The following is a 15,883-nucleotide window of genomic DNA, read 5'->3' on the forward strand; positions in this document are numbered from 1 at the left end:
GTGTAATGATGTTGAAAGAATATGTTTGTAATAAATAAAGCCATAAGGAAAATGCTTATACTGTATTCAGTTTTAAAAAAAAACAAGTGTGGCCATATATAACATAAGAGCATTTCTTGTTGAGGTAGGACAATTTCCTCTAAAAATTGCACATTTAGGGAGTTTTGGTCAATTCCGACAAAATTAAAAACACAAACATTTTTCGCACGCTTCGCGCGCATTTGTTAGGGTTAAAGCTTGTGATTGCCCTCCTTTACATTCTAAGTTATTTAAAAACATAATAGTCCCAAACTTGAGAAAGAAATTTTAAGATAGATCGTTTTACCTAAAAGAAGGGCCTCAATGTGTAATGATGAAATGATGGTGAAAGAATAGGCCTGTGATTGTAATAAATAAAACCACGATGAAAATGCTTATATTTAGTTTCAAAACACACGTATGTGGCCTATATTAATAATAAAATAAGCTAGCCCTATGTCTGTCTCTTATACACATCTATATGTGTTAATCTGTTAGATTTAGCAATGAATTTAAAGTTCAAATAAATGAGAATATTCCAACATTCTCCGTAAATCATATTATTGCTGTATATTTCGGGCAGCGCTTGGCTTGCACACTATCAACGGCATTATTATGGCCTGTCAATTTCAGACAATAATTACAGAGAATTTTCTTCTAAAAGCAAACAAATTTTGGAGATTGGTCGTTTAAGTATACCAGACTTGGTTTTCAGTTTCACACTTTGGACTAGCCCATAAACCATGAGTTACGAGGTGCTTGCTGATCAATAATGTGTACAACATCTCCGGCACGCACATTTCTCCTTGGTTTCATCCAAGTTTAGGGTTTAGTTTAGTTAGATTGCTGCCTTTACCCAATTCCCTTTGAGGGAAATTTGTGGTTTGCACATATTTGCTTATAGCAATCTCAACTTCCTCCAGATTCCTAGCCGTAAGTAGATGACTTTCCTTCACCTTTCGGAGCAGGTCTTTTAAGTATTGAACCTGCTTCCATCTTTTTCGTGCGTAGACATCTTTTTCGTTAAATTCTCCAATTGCATTACCTGCAGGCTGCAGTAGTAGCAAAGAATTTGGAGTAATTACATCTAAATCATTTGGATCATCTGCATTTCTCGTTAGAGGCCTACTATTGACGATCGCCTCCACTTCACACATGAACGTGTTCAACTGTTCATCAGATCCAGTCGTTTTTATAAACTGCTCATTCAACAGACTGTTGAGGGTTTGGCGTATTGTCCGTATCTGCCTCTCCCACACGCCTCCAAAATGGGAGGCAGACAGTGGGTTAAATTTCCATTCTATCCCTCGGTTTGCGTGCAAATTCTTGCATCTTCTTCTTATCAATGCATTCAAATTCTGCCTCGGCCCCCACAAAATTTGTGCCGTTGTCTAAGGTAATGTGTTTCACTTGGCCACGCCTTGCTATAAAACGGGGCAAAGCATTAATACAGGAACTGGTATCCATAGATGCAGGTACTTCAATATGTACAGCTCTGCATGCCATACATGTGAAGATTACCCCGTATCTTTTTCTACAGGCCCTTCCATATTTCACTTCGAAGGGGCCGAAGTAGTCTATGCCTGTATTCGCAAAAGGTGCGTCAGGTTGTACACGTTCCGCAGGCAAATTAGCCATTAACTGCTCAATGGACTTTGCTTTTACACGCCTGCAAATAGTACATTGCTTCACAATGCTCCGGACTAGTGTTCCAACTTTCAATACCAAGTACTTCTGTCTTAGTACTGACAGAACGTGATTTAATCCTTTATGGCCAATCCTTTTGTGTATGTGTTGGATGATTAGGGTAGTCACATGATGATCTCTTGGAAGAATGATCTGGTGTTTCATATTTTCGGGGATGGGTGCATTTTCAATTCTGCCCCCCCCCCCAACTCTTAGAATTCCCTCATTTAGTTTAGGGTTTAGTTTAGTTAGATTGCTGCCTTTACCCAATTCCCTTTGAGGGAAATTTGTGGTTTGCACATATTTGCTTATAGCAATCTCAACTTCCTCCAGATTCCTAGCCGTAAGTAGATGACTTTCCTTCACCTTTCGGAGCAGGTCTTTTAGAATGATATAGTATGCCACAGCTCTCTTCAATTTTGTCCAATCGGAGTAGTGTCGTAATAATCTATTCAAAGGACTGTCATATTGATATATTGTTTCGTTGACTCCAATTGCGTTGCACTGGCTTTCCTGGATGTCATTGTGCGATGTATTGCCATTGGGTGGTATATCTTCCATAACAGGCCATTCCTTCTGGCTCATAGCCAAGAAATCCGGCCCTGATATCCATTCCTTATGTCTCATCAGATCTTGTGCCTTAAGTCCCCTGGATGCATGGTCGGCAGGATAAAGTTTTCCTGGCACATATCGCCATGAGTCCAATGTTGATCCATCACGAATAACTGCAACGCGGTTAGCCACAAACACAGGATATCTAGCCTTCTCATTTGATATGTATTTTAGAACAGTTTGGCTATCTGTCCAGAATATTGATGGTTCCAACTTAATCGTCATCTCTCTGTGTAATAGATCATCCTGATGTACAGCAGATGCAGCTGCTGTCAATTCCAATTTTACTATTGTGTGGGGTTTCAATGGAGCTACTCTGGCTTTAGCTGTCACGAAACCGACATGGATATTTCCGGCTGTATTTTGTGAACGAAGATATGTAACTTTACCATATCCATGTAGACTGGCATCGGCAAAATGATGCAATTGGGCGTTTAGGCCCTTGAAGAAGTTCTTGATTCAATGACATTACCCATGTATGTAACAGGGCAATTAAATACAACTCGGAGTTTATCAGGCTTCCTTTAGGGAAAAACTCCATGATGAGGAATGAACGATGTGCGTCCATCACTTCTATTAACCTGTTCTACTGGCACTTCCTCTGCGTACCCTTTGCTTACCAGATTTGCCATAAACTCACTGTAACCTTTTAAAAGTTTAGGATTCTTGATTAACTTACTCCTCAATCTTCCTGCAAACATCTCTGCTTGCAATTTATTATTTGGAAACACAACCTCATGGCTTCTCAATGGCAGGGCTACCTGAAAGTGTCCATCAACCTGGGAGATTGTGCTATCCATAATATCTAGGAACCTTTTGTCTTCAACGGATGGAATCAGTTTACTCCCAGATAACCTCTCTCTAAATTCCATATTAAAGTATTCCTTCAATTGTTGTTCCAATGGATCAACTTTACAAAAGTTAACCCTCACTTTCTGCCGATTAACTGATTTTCCTGGTAATCCATACAACAGCCACCCTAAGGAAGACCTTATCGTATATGGTTGCCTTAGTCTTCCCATGATCACTTCTAATGGCATGGAAACAGCAGGAACGTTTACTCCAATTATCACTGATACCTCTGGCATGCAAACTTCATTGACATTTGGTAATCTGATTTGCCTGAGATGTGGCCATTTGGATAGGTCATTCTGTCTGGGCACATCGTTGGTTGTTACTGGAATGCTATCTTGAACATAGACAGAAGGCAAATCAATGTAGTTGGCTTCTAAAATGCTGGCTACCTGTAACTGGTCTGCCACCATCTTGACACTGACCCTGTCTTCTAGGTTCAAAGTCTTAATGAGTAAACCTGTATATTTAGCCTGGGTCTTCAGTTTTCTGTTTAGTTTCTCTGATATGAACACTGCTTGGCAACCATTGTCGATGGATGCATATGTCGTGATGACTTCGTACTCCTCTTTACCTTTACTCTGACAGGTACAATCGCCATAAGCGGGTTGTGCTTGTCTATATCGACACAGCCAGTGGATACCTTTTTCACAGACTTATTAATGTTTGGGTCATGCATTACTGTCTGGTGTTTTCCCTTGCATTGTACACATTCGATTTGTGTTCTATTAGGGCAATTTTGCTTCCTGTGACCAGCATCCATAACAGAGACCATCTTTAAAACACACCTGAGATTTTTCTTTTATTGACAGCTTTGAGAGCTGAGGGCAATTGGCAATTCCATGGTCCAAAGCTTTGCAGTGCGAACAGGAATTGATTGTCGTTGCCATAACCCTTTTCGGTTGTGTTTTCTTATATGTGGTTGGTGATGGTCGTTGCTGATATCCTAGTCCAGTCACTCTTGGGTCATTGATATTTCTGGACTCTCTCCCTACAAACGTCTCAAAATCTTCCAGTTCCCTTTCTCTTATCTTTCCTAGCTGCCTGATCCATCCTTGTTGGAGGCCTACTGGAAGCTTTGATGCCAGCATCTTTAAAATTTCATATCCATCTATTGCCATCAGCTTGGGGTTATTCTGCCTTGCATTGGAACAATTTGACAAGAATATTGCAAACTTCCTTAGGCTCTCTTTATCACCAGTTATGATTTTTGGCCAATTTGTAGCCTTTTCTTGATAGGCAGCAGCAATACTTGCAGGCTGTCCATAATCCCTTTCAAGTAGTTCTTTAGCTCTTTTATAACCTGATGCAGGAGGTGTAATTAGTTGACAGTTTCTTATTAGATCATGTGCATCACCACTAGTTGATTTGAGTAGTAATTCCAGCCTTCGTACTGGATCTTCTGTCTTCGACTCTACCAGTAACATGAAATTGCGTGTAAATATAGTGTATTCAAGTACATCTGCACCACTAAATGTTGGTAACTCTGGCTTTGGGAGACCTGCTTCCTTTTGTTACATTACAAGTCTCTGTAAGATTTCTGTCATTTTACTGTCCTAAGCATTGTTGCTCATGGGTGGAGTACATGCTTTATCATTTTTTAAAGCATTTGGCATTTGAAATGTGTCTACCGTCTCTTTTTGTAGAGCTTCAGCTGATAAATTCACGGCATCCGCCTTTGCCTTGCCAATACTCCTTGAATTACTTCATCTTCCTCTTTCATGACTGGCTCATCACTATTTATTAAAATATACTCTGCTACCTTTGCGCTTGGCCCCTGGCTTGGTAATTCTGGAATGTGAATTCCATCATTTTTCTCTAGCCGTCCAATTTCCTCTTCTAAAATATCTGACCTGATCTGAGCTGCTGCTAAGGCTTCACTCATCTCTAGCCTATCTATTTCCGTTTCAGCTTCCAGTTTCAGCCTAGCAGCCTCGGACTTCCGTTTCATAAACTTTTCCCTGGCCTTGGCCACTGCTAAATCAGCCCTCGCTTGGGCAGCAGTTACCACGAGCGACGATATCGCCGATGACTGTTTACTTAATTTAGATCGGACTGACATGGCACATATTTTAGATTGGATTCTGCTATACAGTTTTTCTGTACTATTCTAGTGCTCAATATAATCTATTTCTATCTTGAAATAAATTAAATCGTATTACCGAAGGCCTAACCTAGGCCTCTGCTATGATGATCAGATGTGACAGCTAGCACAGCGCTATTCTGCTATACAGTACTCAGTGTAATCTAGGCTTTCCACTTGACAATACACGGCACCCGTCTTTACTGTTATGGCCAATTAATCAATACGGACGACGTTTACTCAGACTGACAACTTCCTTTTATTCTAGTAACGCTTGTACATATTTCATCAGTTGTAATCATGGAGTTATTAGTTTAAGCATATTCCGTACATGAACTATTCCGTTATTCAGTGGGTTAGTCAGTCAGGTAAAGACGGTTACGGCCCTGCTACATTCAATCGGCCATATTTTCCTTGTTAATAAACTAAAGTCCAACATAGAGGGCTCACTACTAATATTAACGAACACAACATACGTAGTAAATAAGTTTTTCTATACAACCCAGAATCTACAACACTACTGCCGACAACATCAGTGAAGACTGGGGTTACATAATTAATTCATTGATACATTATATTTAATAAAAGTTATTCAATAATAACTAAGTGTTTCGAACTTCATTGCTATATATCTTTCAAATCTGTACAGATAAATTAGATCTACAACAATTATACTACAACACTACTTCCGACAGCATCAGTGACAACTGAGGATACATAATTAAGTCATTATTACATTATATTTGATAAAAGTTATTCAATAATAACTAACCGTTTCGAACTTCATTGCTATATATCTTTCAAATATGTAAAGATAAATTAGTTCAGTACTGGTTAATATTTACGTATGTAGTAAATCATATTTTTTATTTCTCAGTACCTACAACACTACAGCCCACTACATCAGTGACAACTGATATTCACATATGAAAGTAAATAACAATTGTATTATTCTAAACAACTAACAACAGCACCGCGACAATAACTTTAACAAGATAGGGTACGCTTTTTAAATTATTAATATGTTATTTATGCTAAAACCTATCAATATCAATCAAGTTATTGAATTTCATTGTTTTATACCTAAAAATAGGTTAAAATAAATTAGCTACTGTTTAATCGAAAAATTAGCAGTAATTTGCATGTTTATATACCTTTCAGTACCTACAACACTACCGCCGACAACGTCAGTAACAACTGAGGGTATGTAGTTAATGTAGTATATGCTATTTGCTTAATGTTATTAATAATATCTAAATATTTCTGATTACATGATTATATTGCTTTTAAATGTGTTGTAATACGTGAGCTCCAGTCTAATATTTACATATGCATTAAATCCCATTTTTTACACTTTTCAGAACCTACAACACTATCGCCCACTACATCGGTGACTACTGAGGGTACGTTCTTAACTCATTATTATGTTATAAATGCTAAAATGTATCAATAACAACTGAAAATTTCTATTTTCATTGTTTTATACCTGAGTTATGTTATAAAAAATTTGCTACTGTTTAATAAATCAAATACACAAATGCAATAATAAAACATGATAATACAATATTTTTATGAAAAATACGACTTTATAAAATATATCGACAATACGGAAGTAAACAGCTTCCGCCATTACGATTCCCTACATACACGGTCGCCGTGTATGTAGGGAAGTTCGGTAACTCGCCTGGACCGCCGGAAACGCGCGAAGTTTTGATAGTTGTTTAAAATGCCGTCAATTTGCCAAGTAGGTTTGTGCCTAGACACGATTACACGATAACCATGACGATTTTTAAAATTAATATTTCACACCAACCATTCTATTCCTTGTCGTAAATGAAGATTACGTTGTAGGCCAAATGCAACTAAACGGTCAGCTTTACGTTGCATTTCAGCCATGCCAGCTGGGAGGAGTACTTCTTCGCGTGCCTCCGCTCCATCTACCACCGCTAGCCTAGGTTCGTTTTCAAATAATCTCACAGTCTTGATTCCTTGCGAAAATGTTTTCAAATTCATTTACGTCGTCGAAATCAATGTCAGTATCTTCTGATAGGTCAGACATCATATAATATTTATCAAATATAGAGATCAAGATATGGGATTACGAAGCAAAAAATTGTCGCGATAAAACTTCTTGAACGTCTTGTACTTGATACGCATCGCTGACGACCAACTCTCTAGATTTGCAAAGGTTGCCATACTTGAGACATTATTTGTGCGAAAATTTCGTTGATTTTTTAATTTAAAATCGTTTCTTACTCGATTTATGATGGCTTGTAAGCTTACATTTTTATATAAAAAACATCACTATATATTATTATTAAAGTATACGAAATTTAAATGTTACACTTTATATTTAAAAAAAGTTATCGCCAGAAAACTATACCAGAGTGAGTAGAGGGAGTGGTAATGTATTCGCGAATAACGTCACACAAATGTTTTGTTTATCATTGCAACTACCGCCTCATTATAGCAGTGAAACAGAATTCGTCGATTAGCAAGTTCATACTTCATTCGCAATAACAATAGGGAATAATTCTAATATGGCAATATAAATCATTGAAGTTATACGGCTATCCGAAAAAAAAACACCTCCTATTTACTACTGAATACCAAAGCGCATCCTATCGATTTCGCAGAATTTGTGAACAAACGTAATGTAGAAAAATAATACCAGGTCTCTTTTAGAATCATGGCCTTACCCTTAAAGGTTTCCAGAAAAGACAACCACAGACGAAGATCATCCTTAACCGCGAGAGAGTAGACGACATTCCATTGACACGGAGTCGACCTCTTTCCTGTATATTGTAATGACCGATCTTACCACAAAGAAATAGAAAACGATTAAGCGCTGTTTGAAAAGTGTCCGAGTGTGGTGTAAATATGAAAAAGAAATCATCGAAAATATGGGAAACATCGGCTATCTGGAACGTTACCTTCATTACGTAGACTAAAGCTGTGCTGAAGGATTCGAAGATGTTACAATAACGACTTGCACCTATCGGTAAACAACGATCAATAAAAATATTTTTCCGCCTATGAAAAGCCTAACAAATATTAACCATCGGGATGAATTGGTATAATTCTAAAGGCATCCTCTATGTCGGTTTTTGACATTAGGGAAGCCGTTCGTCAAGTCTAAACTAATTACATTATCAATTTTGTCGTAAGTTACACGAGAAGCATACTCTGTAATACCCGAATTTACAGAGGCCCAGGGGATACGAAAGGTCTTGAATTATCCCAAATTTCCCGGTTTCCACTTTAAGGACAACTCCTAACGGGGAACCGACAAACTTTTTTAATTGGGGGGTGTTTAAAGGGGCTCGCTACTCTCTGATACTAAAACCTTTCGATAAAAATTGCGGGTAATACCTGAAACTGGAGGGTGGGAGCAAAATAAACGAAACCCACATGTAAATCCCCCGATTATATCTGAAAATCCTCTTGGATTATAACTCAAAATAAAACGTCTGATCTCACTTACTGTGACTGGCCATGGCATGGGCATTGGGTTGTATACTGTCTTGGCGCACTTGTTGGAGTGTGAAGGTGGGCCTTTTCTTATTACACACTGTTTTAGTGTAGGGGAACCGAGAGTCGGCACGGATATGGGCGTAGATACATTTGCTGATCTGGCAAGGTTTCCCGGCGTTAAATTTGAAGCATTTGCCGTTGGCCACGAGAATTATTTTGCCCCTAAGGCGACTGTGCAGAATGTCCCAACGAAGCCAGCTTTAACATAAGCTTTGAAAGTAGCACCTCCTGCTTTAATGGGTTACCCTGCCTGGCTTTCCTGAAACCCTCATCATGTTTCCGCAAATTGACATTAGCAAGAGCATTTTCTAGTATATTGTCTATATACTTAAGCAAATTAACGCATTCCATAGTTATATTTTTCAATGTAAATGGACATATAAATAGTGAAAGCTATCCACTCAGTCATATTAAGCAATTTCTCCATACTGTTGTCGTTATCGATTTTCAATAGCTTATCTAAAATTGTCAGGGAGACATTATTTGTCTTAACGTCATTAGGCCTACTGACTAGAGCAGGGAAATCGACGTTCGACCAAATTTCGTTTTTGATTGCCATGGGCACACTGTTGACCAGTGCTATCGAGTCTGCCATGGTGCATGGCCAGGGCGGCCCCCCCCCCCCCCACTTCTTGGCGAAAAATATATAATGTCTGGAGAATTTTATATGATCGGAAATGCAAAACAAGGAGGAAAGAAGGAGGAGAAGGAATGGAAAGAGAATGTTTATACATAAATATATAGGCGCTGAGTAAGCTGTATGCCTCCAGATTTTGTCCTGGGATTTAACATATTTACTTACTTTTAACTATCTTCAAGCAAGAAATTTTGGTGATATTTATTTTTTGATTAATTAATCTAGAAGTTGTGATTTTATTAACTCCACCTTGAAACGCTAAACAATTTATAAATCTTGTTAATTTCTAGTGTTAGTGTTAGGCATAGTATTTATTGTTTCACCACTGGCAGTAGTTATTGTGTCTCACCTAGTGCTGTGGCAAGTAACATTAACAGCCACACGGCCTAGCTTTCAGTTCTTTGTGGCTCTATTCACTGTTCATTGACTGTTATAGATTTCTTTGTATTGTCAGCTATTTATGCTGAATATACAGGTGGTCTGCTCTTGTTTCTCTTAAACATGAATCTCGGATTTAGATCTATTCTTAATAAATCTGGTCTTTTATATAGCAGTAATGATCTTAAAAATCTTAATAAACACTGTGCAATTACTAATTCATTTAAACAAATCATTAAGGATATCGGAATTCAGCGAAGATCACGGGGCCGTAGAGTAGGGACTCATATGAGAAGACCAATTAAAAAACTTGGGGATAGTAACAAAACAAAGGATAAAATAAATTTTAAAACTATGAACACTGTTAACCATAATAACCTTATCCACCCTAAAATACAGAATAGAAATTACACAGACTATGCACGATGTGCCTTATGGAATGCCCATTCCATAAAAAATAAAACTACATCTATTTGTGATTTTGTCATAGGGAATAAAATTGACATCATGGCTCTTACCGAAACTTGGTTAACGGTAAACGATAGAGATAATCGATCAATTGCTGACATTAATTCAAGCTTACCTGATTACAAACTTATTCACTCACCACGCTCACAAGAAACTGGTGGTGGTGTTGCTCTCTTGATCAAAAATGGTTTCGGTGTCAAACGGGATTAAAGTGGTGACCTGTTCAGAAGCTTCGAGTACATTGACGTTGATGTACAGTATCAAGCTATAAAGCTAAAAATCTTTGTTATTTACAGGCCCACCCCTTCAGCAAAAAAAAAACTCACAGCAAATATGTTCCTTGAGGAATTCTCGGTGTTTGCAGAATCTCTTGCATTGTTACAGTCTAATTTGTTGGTAATGGGAGATTTCAATTTTCACGTAAATGATAAAGACGATCGAGATGCAACACGTTTTCTTCAGTTGCTTGATTCTACTGATCTCTTCCAACACATCAGAGAACCAACACATCAACATGGTAACACATTAGATTTAGTTATATCCTCCACTGCAGACTGTCTTGTTCTTAACACACATGTTAGTAAATGCCTTCCATCCGACCACTCTGTTGTTCAAATCAATCTTAATTTAGGTAAGCCTCCAATCACAAACAAATGTATTGAAAGACGCAATATTAGAAACATCAGCATACCTGCATTGATTGAGGACGTTTCTAAGTCTCAATTAATTCTTACCCCATTGCCAGATGATCTTAATATGTTAACTTCTAGTTACAACATGACTCTCAGAAATGTATTGGATTCCCACGCGCCTGTCGTTAGAAGGGAAGTTACGCTGAAACCTCAAACACCATGGTATAACGCAAAATGTCGAGCTGCAAAGCAAGTAATGCGTAGATGTGAACGGAAATGGAGAAAATCAGGCTCAGAAATTCTGAAGGAGAATTATGCTCAGGCAATGAAAGGGTACCATGCTTTGCTTGATGAGTCAAAATGTAAACATATTACAAATAAAATCACAGGAAGTAACCAGAAACAGCTGTTTTCCCTGATTGATAAATTGACTAGTCCGAAACAAGAACCTAAGTTACCAACTCATATTAGTAAAGTAAAACTTGCAAATGATTTTGCTGATTCGTTTGCAAAAAAGATATCTGATCTTCAACTAAGCGTCAAATCTGTTTCTGTTTCATCAACACCTTTTGTTGATAACCAACCAACTGCTCAAGTTAAGCCTACCTTAGATGACTGGGAAAATGTTGATATGGAAGAGGTTCGCAAGGCCATATTATCATCTAATAATAAGTCCTGCGACCTTGACCCTTTACCAATATCTATCTTAAAAGAAGCTTTACATCTGCTCTTACCAGTTGTCACAAAAATTGTTAACTTAAGCTTAAGTTCTGGTGTTTTTCCATATGCACTAAAGACAGCATCTATTACACCTATTCTAAAAAAGTCAAGTCTCAACTCTGAAGTACTCACCAATTATCGTCCTGTATCAAACATACCATATTTGTCAAAAATACTTGAGCGTCTTGTAAATACACAACTACAAACTCACCTTACTAAAAATAAACTTCTACCAAGCTGTCAATCAGCTTACCGTCCGTACCACAGCACTGAAACAGCATTAATCCGTGTTAAGAAGATCTAATGGGAGCGCTTGATAAACGTCAAGAAGCAATGTTGTTTCTGCTGGACTTTTCTTCAGCATTCGACACGGTCCATCATGCAACACTAATTAAACGCCTAGAATCGGATTTTGCTGTTGGTGGCAAAGTTCTTAGCTGGGTGTCTTCGTATCTCTGTGGAAGGTCGCAGTCAGTCACGATCCAAGGAACATCATCTACTTTACGACAACTAGAAGTCGGTGTTCCTCAGGGATCCGTATTAGGCCTTTTGCTTTTTATGCTGTATTCTGCGCCAATTGCAAAGATTGCCGAGAAATCTGGTGTTCACTGTATGATTTACGCTGACGATGTCCAGTTGTATGTCACCTGTCATCAGTCTCAGAGAGATCAGGCACTTGGAAAGGTCATTTCTTGTTTCCAAAAGATTAAAAGCTGGTCGATCTCAAACAATTTGTTTTTGAATGAGCGTAAGTCACAGTTTATGCACCTCACCTCTCGTTTTAGCAAAGCACAGAGCCTGACAGAAATCATGATAGGCACCACAAAGATCGCCGCTTCACCTATTGTTCGTAATCTTGGTGTGCAGTTTGATTCTACACTTCAGATGACTTCACAGGTTAATTCTATCTGTCAAGCTTCCTGGGGGGCACTTCGTAAAATCAGCTTTATCAGGAAGTTCCTAGATAAGGAATGTACAGTAAAACTGCTCTGCGCATTTGTAACATCTCGTCTGGATTACTGTAACAGTCTATTGTATGGCCTCCCAAAATCAGAGATTGCAAAATTACAGCGTATACAAAATACTGCTGCCAGACTTGTTACTAGGATTAAACGGCACGAACACATCACCACAGTGTTAAAACATCTTCACTGGCTCCCTGTGCAGCAAAGGATAGTTTTCAAAATCCTCCTTATCACTTATAAATGTAGATCACATAATTCACCCTCTTACATAACAAACCTTATTAGTGATCGTAAAATCATCATCACATCATCTATTACATAAACCACGAACATGTACTAGCACCTATGGTGACAGTGCATTTTCAATATCAGCTCCATCTCTCTGGAACAGTCTTCCACAGCTTGTCCGTGAGGCCGATAATGTTACACTTTTCAAGTCGCGTTTGAGGACACACCTCTTTTCTTCTGCTTTCTCTCTTTAATGTCCTCTTTGGTTTTTTGGTTTATTTTTAGTTGATGTTTCAGCGCATAGAGAAGTTTGATATGCCCTATATAAGTATACAATAATAATAATAATAATATACAGTACCCGACCGAGTTACATTTTCTCGCAATTCACATTGGCGGATCTGGGGGAGGGGGTCATGGGTCCTGACACCTCCCTTGGCCAACAAAAAAGGGGAAAAAGAAAAGAATTCTAGACCTACCTTTTCAGGACCCGTGAGCTGATTTTGTTTTTGTTTTTGTTTTTGTTTTTTTTTTTTTTGCTATTTCAGGACCAAATCCTGAAAAAGGTGCTATTAGAAAATTAGAATGTTGAAGAACATGAAATTCATTAAAACACACTTCAAATGTCAGGAAAGCTCAATTCCCGCCATATAGGAATCAAAATTTTCCCGGGGGAGAACCCCAGGACCACCCTTTCTTTTTTTTGATTTATCGATTCATGAAAAAAGAATACGCATGCAACTACTCATTTGTTTATGTATGTATAAACACATAAGAATAAAAAATGAGAAAAAGAGGGGAAAACCTTGAATTTTGTAGAATTTTAAAAGTCATTAAAAGACATTTCAGATGTCGAAAAGCTCATCTCCCGCCATCTAGAAACCAAATTTTTCTTTACCCTTTATCTTTGGAGTTCATTGATTAATTAAATCTTGAATTTTGAAGAATTTAAAAGTCATTAAAAGACACCACAGAAGTCGGGAAAGCTATTTCCCGCCACCTAGGAATCAAAATTTTTCCGGGGAAGAACCACAGGACGTCCCCCCACCCACCCTTTCTTTTTGGGATTTATCGATTCATGGAAAAACTACGTATGCAACTTACTCAATCTTTTTTAATGTATGTATACATTTACTGTATTAACAATGGGAAAAAATTATCTGACCGTTTTCAAGAGTGGAAAACCTTGAATTTTGAAGAACTTAATTACATTCAAGTTATTCAAAATTCAAGGTGTTCCCCTCTTGAAAATTATTATAATGAATCAATGAACCCAGAGAAAGGGAGGTTCGAGTTCTCTCCGGGAAAATGTTGATTTCTAAATGATGGACAATGAGATTTTCCGACTCCTGAAGTATTTTTTAATGACTTTAATTTAAAAAACACCTCAGAAGTCGGGAAAGCTCATTTCCCGCCTTCTAGGAATCAAAATTTTCCTGGGAAAAACCTCGGACCACCCTTTCTTTTTGGGATTCATCGATTCATGAAAAATTCGTATGCAACTACTCATTTTTTTTTAAATTGTTATGTATGTACCCTATTTACTGTACTCTACTTCAAAAAGTGTCCATAGCGCATTTGATCTAAGCCGCCAGATATTCTCCGCAGTGGCGTAAGCACCAGGGACAAGGGAAAATATCCATCTGAGGAAAATCTTTCCCAATTGAATGCCCTTTTCATCCGGGAAAGTGCCTGAAAACCTCAAAATTTAAATCGCATATTTTGTTGAGGTAGGCCAATTTCCTCTAAAAATTGCACATTTTAGGGAGTTTTGATCAATTCCGACGAAATTAGAATTAAAAAACAAACATTTTTCGCGTGCTTTCCGCGCATTTTTAATGTTAAAGCTTGTGCTTGCTCTCCTTTGCATTCTAAGTTATAACACATAGTCCCAAACTCAAGAAAGAAAATTTAAGCTAGATCGTTTTACCTAAAAGAGGGGCCTCAATGTGTAATGATGTTGAAAGAATATGTTTGTAATAAATAAAGCTAGCCATAAGGTTAGCTTATATTCAGTTTAAAAAAAACGAATGTGGCCATATATAACATAAGAGCATTTCTTGTTGAGGTAGGCCAATTTCCTCTAAAAATTGCACATTTTAGGGAGTTTTGATCAATTCCGACGAAATTAGAATTAAAAAAACAAACATTTTTCGCGCGCTTCGCGCATTTTTTAATCTTCAAGTTCAAGCTTGTGCTTGCTCTCGTTTGCCTTCGAAGTTATAACACATGTTCTCAAACTCAAGAAAGAAAATTTAAGATAGATCGTTTTACCTAAAAGAAGGGCCTCAATGTGTAATGATGTTGAAAGAATATGTTTGTAATAAATAAAGCCATAAGGAAAATGCTTATACTGTATTCAGTTTAAAAAAAACAAGTGTGGCCATATATAACATAAGAGCATTTCTTGTTGAGGTAGGACAATTTCCTCTAAAAATTGCACATTTAGGGAGTTTTGGTCAATTCCGACAAAATTAAAAACACAAACATTTTTCGCACGCTTCGCGCGCATTTGTTAGGGTTAAAGCTTGTGATTGCCCTCCTTTACATTCTAAGTTATTTAAAAACATAATAGTCCCAAACTTGAGAAAGAAATTTTAAGATAGATCGTTTTACCTAAAAGAAGGGCCTCAATGTGTAATGATGAAATGATGGTGAAAGAATAGGCCTGTGATTGTAATAAATAAAACCACGATGAAAATGCTTATATTTAGTTTCAAAATACACGTATGTGGCCTATATTAATAATAAAATAAGCTAGCCCTATGTCGTATTGTTTTCTATATGGGGGGGGGGGTATCCGAAAGTTACTCGTAAGTATAGAATGCCCCTAGGCCGAAAGTTACCCATATTTATAAATTGCCAATAGGCTACACATTACCCATATGGTATACACTTACCCGTAGGCCGAAAATTATCCCGGAGGTATGAAATTGCCCGTATGCAGATAATGTCGGAGGTAACAATTGCTCATAGGCGGAAATTATCCACGGGGATAGCCGCCAATAATTGCCGGATGGTTCCTGAATCTTTAAAATTACCCCTGATTAAGATGATTCTATTGATATCT

The 15,883-nt window shown here is 37.7% G+C and overlaps 1 protein-coding gene across 1 annotated transcript; it reads right to left on the reverse strand.

Moving 5' to 3' along the window:
- Nucleotides 1-1,305: 1,305 nt before the first annotated feature.
- LOC117102417 lies at nt 1,306-2,541 on the reverse strand. Its single transcript, XM_033242671.1, has one exon. The coding sequence runs from the start codon at nt 2,539-2,541 to the stop codon at nt 1,306-1,308; it is 1,236 nt and encodes a 411-aa protein (XP_033098562.1).
- Between the last annotated feature and the right edge of the window lie 13,342 nt (nt 2,542-15,883).

This window comes from Anneissia japonica, unplaced genomic scaffold (assembly GCF_011630105.1).
Source record: "Anneissia japonica isolate Jap-2015-1 unplaced genomic scaffold, ASM1163010v1 scaffold7150_len65995_cov192, whole genome shotgun sequence".
Classification (NCBI taxonomy): domain Eukaryota; kingdom Metazoa; phylum Echinodermata; class Crinoidea; order Comatulida; family Comatulidae; genus Anneissia; species Anneissia japonica.